The following is a 14,807-nucleotide window of genomic DNA, read 5'->3' as shown; positions in this document are numbered from 1 at the left end:
TATGCGCTCATTCTTTTTTTATCTTCTTTAATTTTTTACTTATTTTTTACAGGTTCAAACTTCTTATTTCGACTTAAACCAAAACTCAGAACAACTGAAAAAAAAATAAAAAAATAACTTGACGTAAAACATTTTCATAAATTTTTTTATTTTTTATTAATTCAATTTCGACATTGTTTTATTTTTTTTTTTATGCTGTTCGATATTTTTTTTAACTTCTTTTATACTCTGTGAATAAATTTTTTATTTTTGTTAAATGCCAGAGTCAACGAGTCTGAGTTTGCAGTCGCAGTCGCTTGGGCCCCAGAATTCCTCGAGCTAGAGGAGCCGAATCGCGCAGTGCCCCAATATAAACAATTGCTTGTAACAAAAAAAAAAATATATATATATATATAAGACACAAAGAGATATAAAAATAAAAATAAAAATAACAAGAGTTAAAGAGTAAAGGGTTTTAACTGAGAGAATCTCCATCAAGACGACGCGGCGACGAATTCCGCGCCACGCGATGCACAAATAATTTCTCGCTGGGGTGACAATGCAAGAATTTTTTTTTAGACTTCAATGCATTTAACTTGATCTTTTTTATTTGTTAAATAAAATTCTTGTGATTCAATAAAAGTTTAAATTTAAACAAAGGTACAAACTTCAACTAATAAATATAAACTATAAATTTCAATTATTTTTATTATTTATTTTTCTCAAATTTTTTTTATTCATTAATTCAATTCCATACCATACATACACGCGCACATTAACCCATTCATTTATATATGTATAATATATATTTATATTCTTTTTTTTTCTATATAATTATAATTATAATAATAATAATAATAATAATAATAATAATAATAATAATAATAATAATAATAATAATAATATTAATTAATAATTAATAATATATTTATAACATATGTACGTATCGATATACGTATAATTTTTTATTTATTTATACATGCATATATATTTTATTTATTATTAATTATTTACAGTAATTACAAAATTTTTTTTTTATTTTTTATTTTTTTTCTTATTTATTTGACGTCTTTATACACGTTAAATGTATCATACATGCGTATACAAAAGAGGACTCGGGATTAAGGGGGGAAAGCTGGTCTGATACAAAAAAAAAGTATGTGATTTTTTTTTTCAGAGTATGTTCTTTTTTAAAATTCTCAAAATTTGTGATATTATTAAGCATGACTCCAAGAATATTCTGCTAAATTTTCATTAAAAAATATTGAAAAATAAGCCAGTGGTAGTGGGGAGAGACGAGTCACAAAAAAAGTCTCCATGCCGTAGGTAAGATAACTCATGACTGCTTTATCTGAAATCAAAAAACCAAAAAGATTTCTCTAGGACATAAGTTTGATGGATTTGAATGAAGGAATAAACAAAATATCCATTTTTGAATTTTTGGTAGAGGCGCAATCAAAAAATTCTGATTTTTCCCAAAAATCGCTCCTTTTGTTTAATTAAAAAATAAGTAGTTATTGAACAAAAAAATCCTCGTTCAAATCTAAGATAAACTTATGTACTAAAGAAATCTTTTTGGTTTTTTGATTTCAGATGAGGCAGTCATGAGTTATCCTGCCTACGACATGGAGATTTTTTTTTTAGGTGAGTAGTCTCTCCCCAATACCACTGGCTTATTTTTCAATATTTTTTTTTTAAAATTTAGCAGAATATTCTTGAAGTGATGCTTAATAATGTCACAAATTTTAAGAATTTTAATAAAGAAGGTACTCTGAAAAAAAATCACAAAAACATGGTCTTTTTTTTGTGCAAGACCAGCTTCGCCCCTTAAGGAAAGGATAACCGACGGAATTATAATACATTAACATGTGTGTTAAATTCATGTTATTTTAAATATTTTTATTTAAAATTAATTTATATCAATTGTTATCATGTAATTCAATGTGAGCAAATGCGTTCCAGGCATGAGGTGGACGCGAACAAAATCCATGGAATACAATAACAAATTGATTAATTATTTATTAATTAATTAATTAATTTTTTTTAGTATTTTATTTTAAAAATTTACACTCACATGGGCGCGATCCGCGATCCCTCGGCACTGACGCGTCACATGATCACTAGTCCGAATTATTATATTTTTAAATTTCAGTGTCATGTCTGTTGCGTTTTTATTTTATTTTTTTTTTTTTTTATTTATTTATGTAAAAAGAAAAACAATATATTTTATTTATTTTTTATTAATCAATTAATTAATAATAATAATAATAATATAATAATATTAATAATAATAATTGTAATAATAATAATAACATAAAAAATAATTCATATCTAACGCCTAACAATTGTTGACTAAAATTAATAAGTAATTAACTTGTAACATTGCCACATTTACTTTACAATATCATACACTGTTTACTCCGCATTTAATATTTTTATTATAAATCACACATTTTGCCCTAAAATTTTTATTTAGTTGGAAGCTAGAATTTTTAATTTTAAATAAAAAATTAACAACTAATTAGAGGAGAGTAGGGGTAATTTCAAACATAGTAGTTAAAATTACTGAACCATAAGAAAAAAAAATTTGTATTATTTGGATTTTATAATTTTTTGCTTATGGTTTAGAAAAAAAGTCGACGAAATTTATTAATTTTAAATTTAATATAATTGTCATTATACATAAATTTTCAATATAAATATTGATCACAGTTTATTTCTAACAAAAAAAAAAACAACATTTTTATTTTAAAATAATTTTTAAATTTAATCAAATTTTATTACTCATCTCTATATTAACTTTGTTACACAATTTTAATTTTAGTATTTTTATCTCTGTGTACAGATTAATTAAATTTTTAATGAGTGCGAATGTAGTAAGACAGATTTAAAATTATAAATAAATAGAGTAAATAAAAAAAATTTCAAAAATTTAATTATTCCAATCTTAACTGTATAACCTCCATTTTCTACAATTCTTCTTTACATATTCACAGTTCATAGTCTTTAGGTTATGTTACACGCAAGACCCTATTTTCTTGGGTAAATAAATTCCATATATTTCTAACAGCTCTAAACTTTTCGGACTATGTTTCTTGGCCATCTTTTTTTTCTATTCCATATACCTTAACTATGAGTTATCTATTCCCATTTTTTTTCCATATTTTTTTTGCAATCACGGAGTATTTTTAGTAGGCAAGATTGCAGACAGGTGGCAGTCTGGCTGTATGGAACGAACCTCAAAGATCAATGCATTGTATCAACTTGTGAAAAATAATTGATTTGCTCTCTGTGGGATTCGAACCCAAGCCCGGCTAGTACTTGAGTTCGAAGACAAGAGTGTCCACTCGACCACTGGTTAATAAAGTAAATAATTAATAAAATAAAATTTTAAAAAAATGCGCATTTAGAAAATTTTTAAATTAATAAGTGCATTTTTTAAAAATATTTTTTTAAAAATTATTTACTCTATTTATTTATAATTTTAAATTTGTCTGTTGCATACTCATACTTTTTATAATTATTTTATTATTAATTTCCTAATATTTCTTGATCAATTTAATTTTCTAATCAATAATTTTTATAATTATCATTAAATAAATAATCAATTAATTAAATACCAGCTTTAGGTAATCGTAATTACCCCCTCCCCTAATTAATTAAATTGCCAAAAAAAATTCACGAGTTTTAAAATTGACATTTTTTACAGTAAAATTAAAAAAAAAAAAACTAGCTTCCTAACTAATTACAATTCATAAATCTTCAACAATATTAATGGTATACAAACTATTATTCTAACCAGGACATCGATTACATTTAAGTTTAACTTGAGTATCGTTGCCGATATAAGTCTTGGATGTTTATTTATTTATAATGCCAATGATGGCCATACATTCGACCTTTAATTTAATTATTTATTTATTTATTTTCCTCATAAAAACATTACATTAAATATACATTTAGTAGACGCCGTGACTTTTAAACAAATTCAAATTTTAAACACTCGTCCTATACACACTAAAAAACTAATACTTGTCGTAATTTACAGTTTAAGCTGTAGCGTAGTTATTTTCGTATACGTTAGTTACTACTGTGTAGGCAGACGATTGTCACACGACCCCATGACTTACCGAGATTTAATGTCAAGTCGGCACACATCGGAGAGTAGAGATGATGAAAAAAAATATTGTCCGTGATAAAGTTTTATCAGCATGCGTCTCTCATTCCAATTTCACATATATATTGTCGAAGAATTTAAGTTATTTGTTACTTTAACTGATTTTTCCGTACCACTGACACAAGTGATGGCCTCGAATAATTTTTTTTAATAGAATTAATAGCCAGTGGTAATTTTTAGTATGATTATTGTTATGCGGAAGCTAGCTGCCGCCATACAGAGTGTCACATTGTGGACATGTATGGCCAATTGAAACTGCTGCCACTGAGCAACATGTCGCGTATTAATGTCTCGATTGGGGTTTTTCCAACTAGACGGACGAAAAATAGCTGCTCTATTACTTGCGATGATACTGTTCTCAGTGATGGCAATCTTAGGAGTAGTTTTCCGAACCGGGTTGGCTGATTTGGATACTGTGTCCGGCAGTATTCTTCTAATGCACATTGAGATTTTTCTTGCAGAGACTCGATGTGCGCGACATCTGACAGCCCACATGCATCTGTAACATTCAAAATTATAAAACATTATTATTTTGTTACTATTTACAGATTCTATCAGTTGTGAGGCAAGGGAAGGAGGCTTAAAAAGGTGAAATTTTGTGTGGCGTATTTTATGAAGCTAAATAGGGAGCTTGTTTTTCCAGCGGAAAATTTCACTCCAGACCGGTTCCAATATTGAAATAAATTCCTTTGGAGTTAATTTTACTCCGAAGAGATCAAATAAATACACAGTCATTGAGATTTAATCCGCGATCGCTTCAAAAATTTCTTAGTGTAGAAAAAATTTCAGTAAAATTAATAAATAACATAAAAAAAATTTATGGTGTCCCATTTTGCTCAGTTTTCTTCTATTTAAAACCCTAAGTAAATTAATTATGATAAATTTTTTTTTTTTAATTTTGAATACACTAAAAATATTTTTCGAGTACTCGAATAATTATTTAAAAAATAATTACAAATTTTTAAAATATCATTTGATAATTTTAATTAAATTAATTAAAAAAATTCCATGACCTAAAAATATATCTAAATATTAAAATTCAATTAATCTTCATCAATATTAATTAAAAAAAAAAAGTAATAAAATAAATTAACTGACACCTAACGAACGAGTAAGTAGTCTAACACAAGACATTAGTATTGACCTCATCATGATGTATATCATCCCCTCTATTTATCTTTTTTATCAGCCTAATTAATTCGTAAAATAATTTTTATTAATAAGTATATTAATAAAATGAATAGAAATTTTTTAAATATACCCGCCAACGCTCGTAATAAATCTCAAAATAAAACAATCTAAACTGTACAATAAAAAATAAAAATGATGATAAATGTTGGAGATTGCTGTTCCATAGAATCCGATATGTCGTCAGCTTGTCATCAATTAATCCCATCAATTGGAATAACTGCGGCGTCGACGAGTGGCGTCTCATAATCAAGCAATGCCAACGTTATTCATCTCCACCCATCTCTTGACTTAATATTTATTCCCGTGGTATTATTACTACATTGCTACATGCGTTAACCACTAAATGCCCTGGCGCCTTCTCGACTGAATGCCCATCAGCATCTTCACGATACACAACACAACTTAACGTAAATTAACCAATCTTGATTCCCAGTGACCACTACACTCGTAGTCTCCCTCAATAATCTTTTTAGTCTTTCATTTATGTTGTATACATCTCAGTCTCAATGTCTACAATCTTTCCCAACGTCTTCACTAAATATTTTTTATTTATACCCTTTAAAACCGCGACCTCATACGCGCATACAGATATTAATTTTTATTAAAATACTCATAACTATTACTAATTAAATTAAGTAGTAACAACTGCGGCCTACGTCATTGCAATATTGCTACTGATTTATTTAAATTTAATTGTCTATAAAATCAATTACTTTTCAAAAATTTATCATCATTAAGGGGAACCACTAGTGTGAAATTTTGAAAAAATCCATTTTTTTTTACATATTTAGATAGTCTATAGCTTAAAAAATAACAGTAAAATTTCTAGTGCATATCTCGAATAGTTTTTTTGAGTTACATACACCTGAAAAGCAGCCGCTTATCGGTTCTCGAAAATACATTTTTCAAAATTGCTGCAGTTATAACTCGGAGACAAATTATCCGGAATATTTGATTCGAATCGCAGCTTCTTTTATATATTTCTAAGTACCATGAACCTCCATTTTTTCAATCGAATCAAAAATGTAATTTTGCCAGGTCAAAAATCATCAAATTTTCGCGCGAAATTTGAATTTTTTTTAAAAACTCCGCCTTTTTGTTAAATTAAAATTTTTTTCTTAGCCCTCGGGTCATGGTACGGGAAATACCTTCTAGTTTAATAAACTTTTTGGTTTTTTTTATTTCCGGTACTGTGAAGGTCGCTATCACTGCAGTGGGGGGACTTTTTTTTGGAGCGGGAGATTGTAAATAACTCGCTGAATTTTGAATTTTTCGGTCCAAAAATTTTATCTTGCATTCATTATATATCCACAAATATATCCTTGAAACATTAAAACATTCAATACAGTAGTTTTCTTTAAAAAAATTCCCAAAAATCATCTTTTTTTCAAGCGATCACACTAGTGGTCCCTAAATGTAGAAAAAAAAATGAGACAGAATAAGAGGAATTAAAGCAGCAAAGCCGTGCACTTCAGGCAATACAAAAGTACTTTTTAGTGTCAGCATCATCGTCACCAGCATCAGCACCAGCCCTAGCCCTAGTCTGCTGTATATAGTACAGCGCCAATCTATTACAATCTTACTTACGAATTGCAGAGGTGACGTCACTGACAATGGGAGGTCGAGTCGTGATTAAAGATCGAGACTACGTAAAAACTACTGAAGAGTGTGTGTGCTCGTGAGTTAGAGTTAAGCGTTTTTAAACTACTTCCAGACCTTTTATCTCTTTCAGTACCAACAGACGACATTGAGAAATATTACCCTCACTAAATTTAAATAAATATTATTTTTATTTTCCACACTTCGGATTTAAAATTTTTTATCAACTCGATAAAATTTAATTAAGAAGCTTTAAAAAATTATTCATTTGATAAATAAAGTGTGGTCTTAATGTTGTCTTTAAAATTTTTTATGCTATCAATCCAAGCCCATAAAAATGTTATTTCGAAGTAATTATCGTTTTAATGAGTAATTTGGCGCCTCGAATACGTTGTACAATTCGATTTAACGTTAGCTATTATATTATTTTGAGGTGAATATCTTCTTGTGAGGAGTAACGAGTATCCGGGCACTCGTCTCATTCGTCGCAGCGTCGTAAGCACGCGTCGAGACGATAAATTACCGTTCTCACTCGAGGGTCCGTATTATACATAAGGTTTCAATAATATACACACATACATATATATATACACACATATATACCCATATACACCCATCTAATATACATAAAAATTGCAAAATCTTATTCATCTCAGTATAAACGCGAAATTTGTCAAAACTTGGGTAATTTATAGTTTTTTTAAGACATATATTTTTGAAATTTTGATTATTATCAATGTGTGTATTTTGTGTGAATTATTTGTGTGTACATATGTGTGAATTTTCGAGGATGTTGCATGTCATAAAAATTTATTTATTTTACATGCCTGGTGGAAATTTTTCAGACTTTTATCTGAAACACAGTTCTTAAGTTCTAGAGACTTTTTCAGACAAAAATTCGAAAAATTTCCATCAGGGTGACTATGGATTTGTTGTCGTACTTAAAAAAATTAAAGCATAATTTTTAATAAAAATACATTGTGGAAATTCTAAGGTAAGAGACCCAGTATCTGATCAGGGAACGTGTGATTGATCACTCCATGTATTTGTATATATATATATATTTAGTGAAATTTATTAAATATAGATATACAAATAAATGAGTGATCGGGTACTGAGTCTCTTACCTTAGAGGTAACGAAAAACGTTAAAAATTTAAAAAAAAGTCTGAACTAATCTCAGTATGTACCAGTACTTGAAACACAATTATTTAAAAAAAAAAAAAATATTATTCTATGGTTTCTCATAAATTTAAATAATTAAAATTAACGTACGAATTTTGTAGTAATATTTAAAAATTTTTCTTTAAATTAACATTTCAAAGAATTAGTAAAAAATGAAGATTGAACTGATGATTGTCTCATATAATAAGAATCTTGGTAAGAATACCCATGAGATTTATCATGAATACCTTCAACAGACGAAAGACGAAAGAATAAAATATTTAAAAAATTCAGTTCTTCCGACAAATTGGACTTTGAAATGTGTAGTACAACATTAAACGCAGGTATATAAACATAATAATAATAAAAAAAGAACTAGGACAAAAAGATCTGTTTGAAAGGCATCACATGATCGTGCTGCCTAATAGCAGAGATATAGAAATAGAGATGGGCATAAAGAGTATATCGGATATCACAATATTGTGAGGAAGCGCCTCCGCGAGCAATAATGGCGGTCTGGAAAACGATTATCATAACAAGAACCCGAGTATTTGGTAGTCCTATCATGAGGATACATCTTGACGACACGCATTACCACGGCGTTAGACAATATAGCACATAACTATGTACGAGGTGTCATACACACTCATTTACAGTAGTCTATATAGAATTTCACCTACAGCTACAAGCATATCCCGTTTAGGGTCTTATTGTCATGTTAATGGGAACAATGCCAATCCCATTAGCATGGCATATAGGGTTACCTATGTTGGCCCCATTGCTGATTATGCTTCCGGATATACGCGCGTATCAGGATCAGGTAGTAGAAGAGGTCAATTTTTTGCTACGATCCGCGTCCTTTGTATCCGCGGCCACCTCCGCCTACTTTTTTTTTAATGTTTTTATTTTTAGATCCTCGACCGGTTTCTTGTTGGTTGGTTTTATTTTTTAACCCGCATAGTCTGGTAAAATGGTGAGACCTGGAAGGCTAAATGTCAACAGCTAACGGCTTGGGTTTTTAGTTAGCGGATTATGTAGTACCTACTAAAAGAGAATACCCTGATACGATGCTGTGTATTTTATGTTGAGTATTATAGGGTTGCTTTTATAATATATACATATAGAGAGCATAGACATCAGGGTGTCATCTAGTAGGGCATCAGTGGAAGGTTAGATCCTTTGATATGTTGGATGTAGTCGAAAAGGTCACGTGAACTTGGTGAAATGGTGGATTATGACGCCAAGGTTTTAAAGGGATATTAACCTGTGAATGGAGGTTTTGTTCTTGACACTGTTCGCCAACGGACTATACGAGTTTGTAACTATGTAAACGTTATAGCCGCACATGGTTTAATGCCGATGGTGTGTGAAATAATTCGGGTATGCAAAGTATGCTGACAGTGCCGGCATGTGTATTGATAAATTCACTGGACAGCGTAAACAATGCCACAACAATGTCGATTATATGCATACGGCTATGCTTGTTGATGGCTTATATTGCTGTTGTTTATAGTAAAGGTTGTTGGCTAGTAATATAATTATTTATCGACTACACTGTTTACGAGCTCGAATTCAAATCTATGAGTTTATTGATTAATTGGTGCTTCCCCGCGTGTAATTGGAAAATTCTCACACGATATTTTAAGTTGCATTGAAATAGGTGCCAGTCAATTGTATGTACTATCGATCATTCATTTTTTTTTTGCTCCACACCTATCGACATATTTTCTGGAAATTTTTTTAGTGGACTAAAGTCTTAGCATAAAATTTAAAAAATAATCGTAACAAAAAATGATTTTTGATATTCGTGATTTTTAAAATAATTATAGCCTAGAAAATTGAGATTGTTTAAAATTAATTGACGTATGAACCATAAAAAAAAAATAATTGCAGTTTAATCTAATATTTTAAGTCATGTAATAATAAAACATATCGATACTGCCATTCTAATATGTCGTATCCCATATTTGGGAAATTTTTCAGGAGACGATAAAAACGTTTCACGGTCGGCAAAGAAAAATTATTTGTATTATGTTTACATTGGTCTAACCTACAAATTTATTTTCATGTTTTCATAAAATACAGGCACTTGTAGTGAATAAATAATTTTGAATTATATGCTGTAAGAAGAGTCGAAAATTATGCATCATTACCTTCTTACTCATGTCGTTAATTGCTTCCTAAAAATTAACTTAAAATAAAAAATGTTAAGCGTGACTAAATCTATACGAATGTGGGATACGACATATTAGAATGCGCGAAAGTCTGCGTGTGGGATACGACATATTAGAATATTTATTTAAAAATACTGAATAAACAATTTGACCTCGAAAATTTTTACATAAGCTGCACATTGTTACAATGATTCCATTTTTCAAAAAAATGAAAATGTCAAATTTTTTGGGATACGACGTATTAGAATGGCAGTATTGATATAATATATATTTTATAACTTCGCTAAAAAATATTTAAAAAGTCAAACACTGCTAAAAAATGAGCGACCTCAGTTCGCAAACATTACATTGAATTTTAAAATTCATTTAAAAGTAACGTCGAATATTTACAAAACTGGATATCGTATATATATAATATAATAGTATAACCAGTCATATTAAATGATTAAGTTTTTTTTCCTACATGCTATTTCGGGGATTCCTTTCTCTTTTCTAGACCCTCTTCACTATACAGTTTTTTTTATGCTCAATTTTAACGCCACTGCATGAAAAAGACGAATAACAATATATACTAACTGCCAATAAAAAAGGAATTTTTTGAACCAATTATTCGAAAAAATTCTTTTTTTTTATTTATTTAAAAAAAATTTTATGGGAATAAATAAAAAAAAAATTTCTACAAATGACGACTTTTTTCGGAATAAAATGCACGAGTAAACATACTAGTATTGCTTATAAAAATATAATAATAACTAGGTTATGTTGCGCGCGCAGAAATGTAGATAGTAGGAGGATATATAATCGATATATTGTATAGACATCTGTGATTTCGTTGCTCTACAAGCGGCCGTAAGTTTTAATACTTTGAATACTCTGTGTTTAATTTTAAATTATACAAGCTGTATACAATAATTTTTTTTAAATTTTTTTCATAAAATAATAATTTTAAATTAAATTGAGTTAAATACTTGTAAATAAAATGGCAAATCGACCTTCTAATAGTCCGAGTCAGTGTACATGGACGCCAAATGCTACGAATCCTCATATTAAACGTAATGTGTAAGTAATTATTCAATTTAATGCTCTATTGTGTATTTAATTTATTATTTTATTTTAGATTCAATGATAGAAAAAAAGCATTGCCGAATATTCTAGAATGCATTGGTCAAACGCCCATGGTAAAGCTAAATAAAATTCCAGCATTATATGGAATTGAATGCGAAATTTGTAAGTAATATTTTTTATTATTTCATCATCTATTCTATGCTAATTCTGTATAAATAGATGAGATCATGTTGAAAATATGTCGATATGTTAATTAATATATTCAGTTTCTATGACAAAGAATAAAGAGTTATTATTAAGTTAGTATTTTATTTTATCAATGCATGTTTTATTTCTTTTTTCAGTCCGATAACAATTGCGATAAAAGTATTAAATGTTCTAATTTTCAATTATTTATTAATAATAATAATAATAATAATAATAATAATAATAATAATAATAATAATAATAATAATAATAATAGTAAATATCAATAAAAATTCAAGTAATGTCTGCTGATAAAAAGCTTTGCAAATTTTTTTTTATCCGAGTACAATTTTAATGTAAAAGTAATTACCGTAATTAGAAGAGAATTTTAAATATTTTTGCTCTATTTCGTTTTTTTTTTTTTTTAAATTGTTTTGTAGAAAAGGGTGTACAAAGTTTGCATTTATTGAGTAAGTGCAAGTACATGGAAAAAAATGAACTATATATATTGACAATGACAAGTAAGATAATGATAAAGTAATCAGTACATACTATTATTCTAAATAGTAATGTTTACATTTATTATTAAAACGCAAATACACAGAGGAAAAAGTGTATTGTACAAATAAAATTTTTTAATTTAAGTATTAGTTTATGGAAATGGTGCCAATAAAATATTTTCTTAATTTTAGCAAAAATGCATTCTTTTTAGAAATTTTTTTGATTTGACTAATTGTTATGAAGATGAGAAATTTGTATTATATTTTGATGTAGTAAATTGTTTTTTGTTTTTAGTATTATGAGTCAAGTAAGCATGTTTACTTGAATTCAATTTTTTTTCTCTCAGTGTAATTACAGGAAAATTTAATGTCTATTCAAGAAAAATTAGTATTTGAACTACAAAAATCGTAATGGATACTTAAAAAGTTGACGACACATAAAATTTATCATTTGGAATTTTAAAATTCTCTATGTTGACACCAAGGTTCCGGGTTATAATTTCAAACACTAATTTTTAAAATTTATTTTTTTCCGTGTAAAAGAAAATGATTCGACTTAAGAACAAAAAATGAAAAGAACGAACTGTTGGTAGGCTGAAATTTCATTAGCAACGACCAATAAATTCATAATTTTTGGTTGCGATAAACCGGCTGATAATTTCAAAACCCAATAAGATGACAATTCTTGTTCTGTTTTGAAATTGTCGTAAAAAAAATTTCTAATAAATAAGTGTAAAAATATTCCAAGTTGGGTTTTAACTAGATTTGAAACTAAAAAACCTTAATAGGGATTTGCATTTTTTAAAATAAAAAAATTAGTAAGAACATATGTGGTTTTAAAAATGAAGTTATGATTTTTCAGTCGTAAAATGTGAATTTTTAAACCCCGGGGGATCTGTAAAAGATCGGATTGGTTATCGAATGGTGCAAGAGGCTGAAGATAAAGGATTATTGAAACCTGGTTATACAATAATAGAACCGACAAGTGGAAATACTGGGATTGGTTTGGCAATGGCTGCTGCTGTTAGAGGATACCGTTGCATTATCGTGATGCCGCAGAAAATGTCCAATGAAAAATTATTTACTTTGCAAGTTCTGGGGGCTGAAATAATACGAACACCCACTGAAGCAGCATGGAATAGTCCTGAAGGGCATATCAGCGTAGCTGAAAAACTTCAGAGAGAAATACCTAACAGTATAATTTTGAACCAAGTATATATTTTTATTTTTGCTTCAAAAAGTATTTGTATGCCGATAATTTAATTCCTTAAATGTCATTTTTTTTTTTCAGTATCTTAATCCTGGTAATCCATTAGCGCATTATGACCAGACAGGTCAAGAAATTTGGGATCAATGTGAAGGAAAAATAGATTATTTAGTTGCTGGAGCTGGTACTGGTGGAACTGTTACAGGAATAGGCCGAAAATTGCGTGAACTATCACCGAAAATAAAAATTGTCTCTGTCGATCCTATTGGAAGTATTTTAGCTGAACCACCAGAACAAAATGAAACTAACAAAACATTTTATGACGTCGAAGGTATTGGGTAAGTTATTTTAATATATATTCTATTTTATACAATAATATGTAGATTTATGCTAAAGTCAACTATAATGCTTATTTATTTTTTTCTGCAGTTACGATTTTATTCCGACTGTTTTGGACCGTACAGTTGTTGACGTATGGATAAAGAGTGATGATATGGAGTCATTCAATATGTCGAGATTGTTAATAAAAGAAGAAGGTTTGTTGTGTGGCGGAAGTAGTGGATCTGCTGTTTCTTCGGCATTGAAAGTAGCTAAAGATTTGCCGAAAGACAAGAGAGTAGTTGTATTACTACCTGACGGAATTCGAAATTACATGACTAAATTTGTATCAGACAATTGGATGGTTGCACGTGGATACATGGTACGGAAATATTGAATTGAGATAAAAATCAAAATTTACTCTGTAGTTTCTGTTGTAAATAATAATTTTTTTTTTTTAGAATCCGCCAGCACCAGCAGGAAGTGAAAGTTGGTGGAACAAGCCCTTACCAGCTGACAAAATTATGAAACCAAAAACTTTGTCTGCAAGTACGACTTGTAGAGAAGCATATGATAAATTGAAAAATGAAACTGCTGGTTTTATTTTAATTGTTAATGATAATGATAAAGTAATGGGTTACATTACATTGCAATCAATTAGAGCCGGGTTAATGAACAGCTCAGCTAAATGGTCGGACTCCATTGAGAAGATAATTAACAAACAATTTTACAAGATACCGAATACTTCAAGTCTTGGACGCATTTCAGTGACACTTGATAAAGAACTTTTTGTTGTAATTGTTGATGACAAAAATTATGGAGACGAATTTCTTGGTATTGTTACACAAGAAAATCTTTTTGATATTATTAATCAATGATAATTTACGAATATGTATTTTTTGACATTAATTAAATATAAAAATTTATCAATTGTAATTGTTTGTCTTTTTATTTACTAATTAATTAATTTTTTTGCTCAAGCCTTCTAATTAAATTGTAGGAATATCAGTAATTCAAATGAGGAATCGAAAATTTTTTTATTTTAAAACTAACCTATAATACTTCTTAATGTCAATGAAAAATTTTCATTGACATTATTAATTTTCTTAAAAATCGTGTAATTATACGGCCATTGAAACTTTTTTTTAATATTAAATAAATTATAAACTTTTGGGAAAATTCTCTGACATGTATCCGGATACGAAAAGAAAAATATTAAAAATTGATGTTAAATACTAAAAAATGTAA

General features: G+C 28.6%; 2 protein-coding genes across 3 annotated transcripts in view; one reads left to right on the top strand and one right to left on the bottom strand.

Annotated features, from left to right (window-relative positions):
* Positions 1 to 924: 924 nt before the first annotated feature.
* Positions 925 to 14,807, bottom strand: part of LOC103575042 (COUP transcription factor 2) — a 67,874-nt gene continuing 53,991 nt past the window's right edge. For both annotated transcript variants that reach the window (XM_008554660.2, XM_008554661.2), the window contains exon 4: positions 925 to 4,655. In XM_008554660.2, the coding sequence (XP_008552882.1) occupies positions 4,381 to 4,655 (275 nt within the window). In that variant the 3' untranslated portion in view covers positions 925 to 4,380. The remainder of the gene's footprint in view (positions 4,656 to 14,807) is intronic.
* Positions 11,104 to 14,495, top strand: LOC103575041 (cystathionine beta-synthase). Its single transcript, XM_008554659.2, has 6 exons — positions 11,104 to 11,342; positions 11,401 to 11,510; positions 12,897 to 13,246; positions 13,326 to 13,579; positions 13,671 to 13,941; positions 14,021 to 14,495. Exons 1-6 carry the CDS (start codon positions 11,263 to 11,265, stop codon positions 14,435 to 14,437), a joined length of 1,482 nt encoding a protein of 493 aa, XP_008552881.1. The 5' UTR covers positions 11,104 to 11,262; the 3' UTR covers positions 14,438 to 14,495.

This window comes from Microplitis demolitor, chromosome 1 (assembly GCF_026212275.2).
Source record: "Microplitis demolitor isolate Queensland-Clemson2020A chromosome 1, iyMicDemo2.1a, whole genome shotgun sequence".
NCBI classification, from domain to species: Eukaryota; Metazoa; Arthropoda; class Insecta; order Hymenoptera; family Braconidae; genus Microplitis; species Microplitis demolitor.
The sequence above is the reverse complement of the archived record's forward strand: the minus strand, read 5'-3'. Positions and strand labels throughout refer to the sequence as shown.

What these genes read in the sequence shown, in the direction of transcription:
- LOC103575041 (XM_008554659.2), top strand. Translation starts at nt 11,263, where the DNA reads ATGGCAAATCGACCTTCTAATAGTCCGAGTCAGTGTACATGGACGCCA. An exon ending in TGGAATTGAATGCGAAATTT is followed by an intron (nt 11,511 to 12,896) that starts GTAAGTAATATT and finishes ATGATTTTTCAG; the next exon opens with TCGTAAAATGTGAATTTTTA. An exon ending in TATGACGTCGAAGGTATTGG is followed by an intron (nt 13,580 to 13,670) that starts GTAAGTTATTTT and finishes TTTTTTCTGCAG; the next exon opens with TTACGATTTTATTCCGACTG.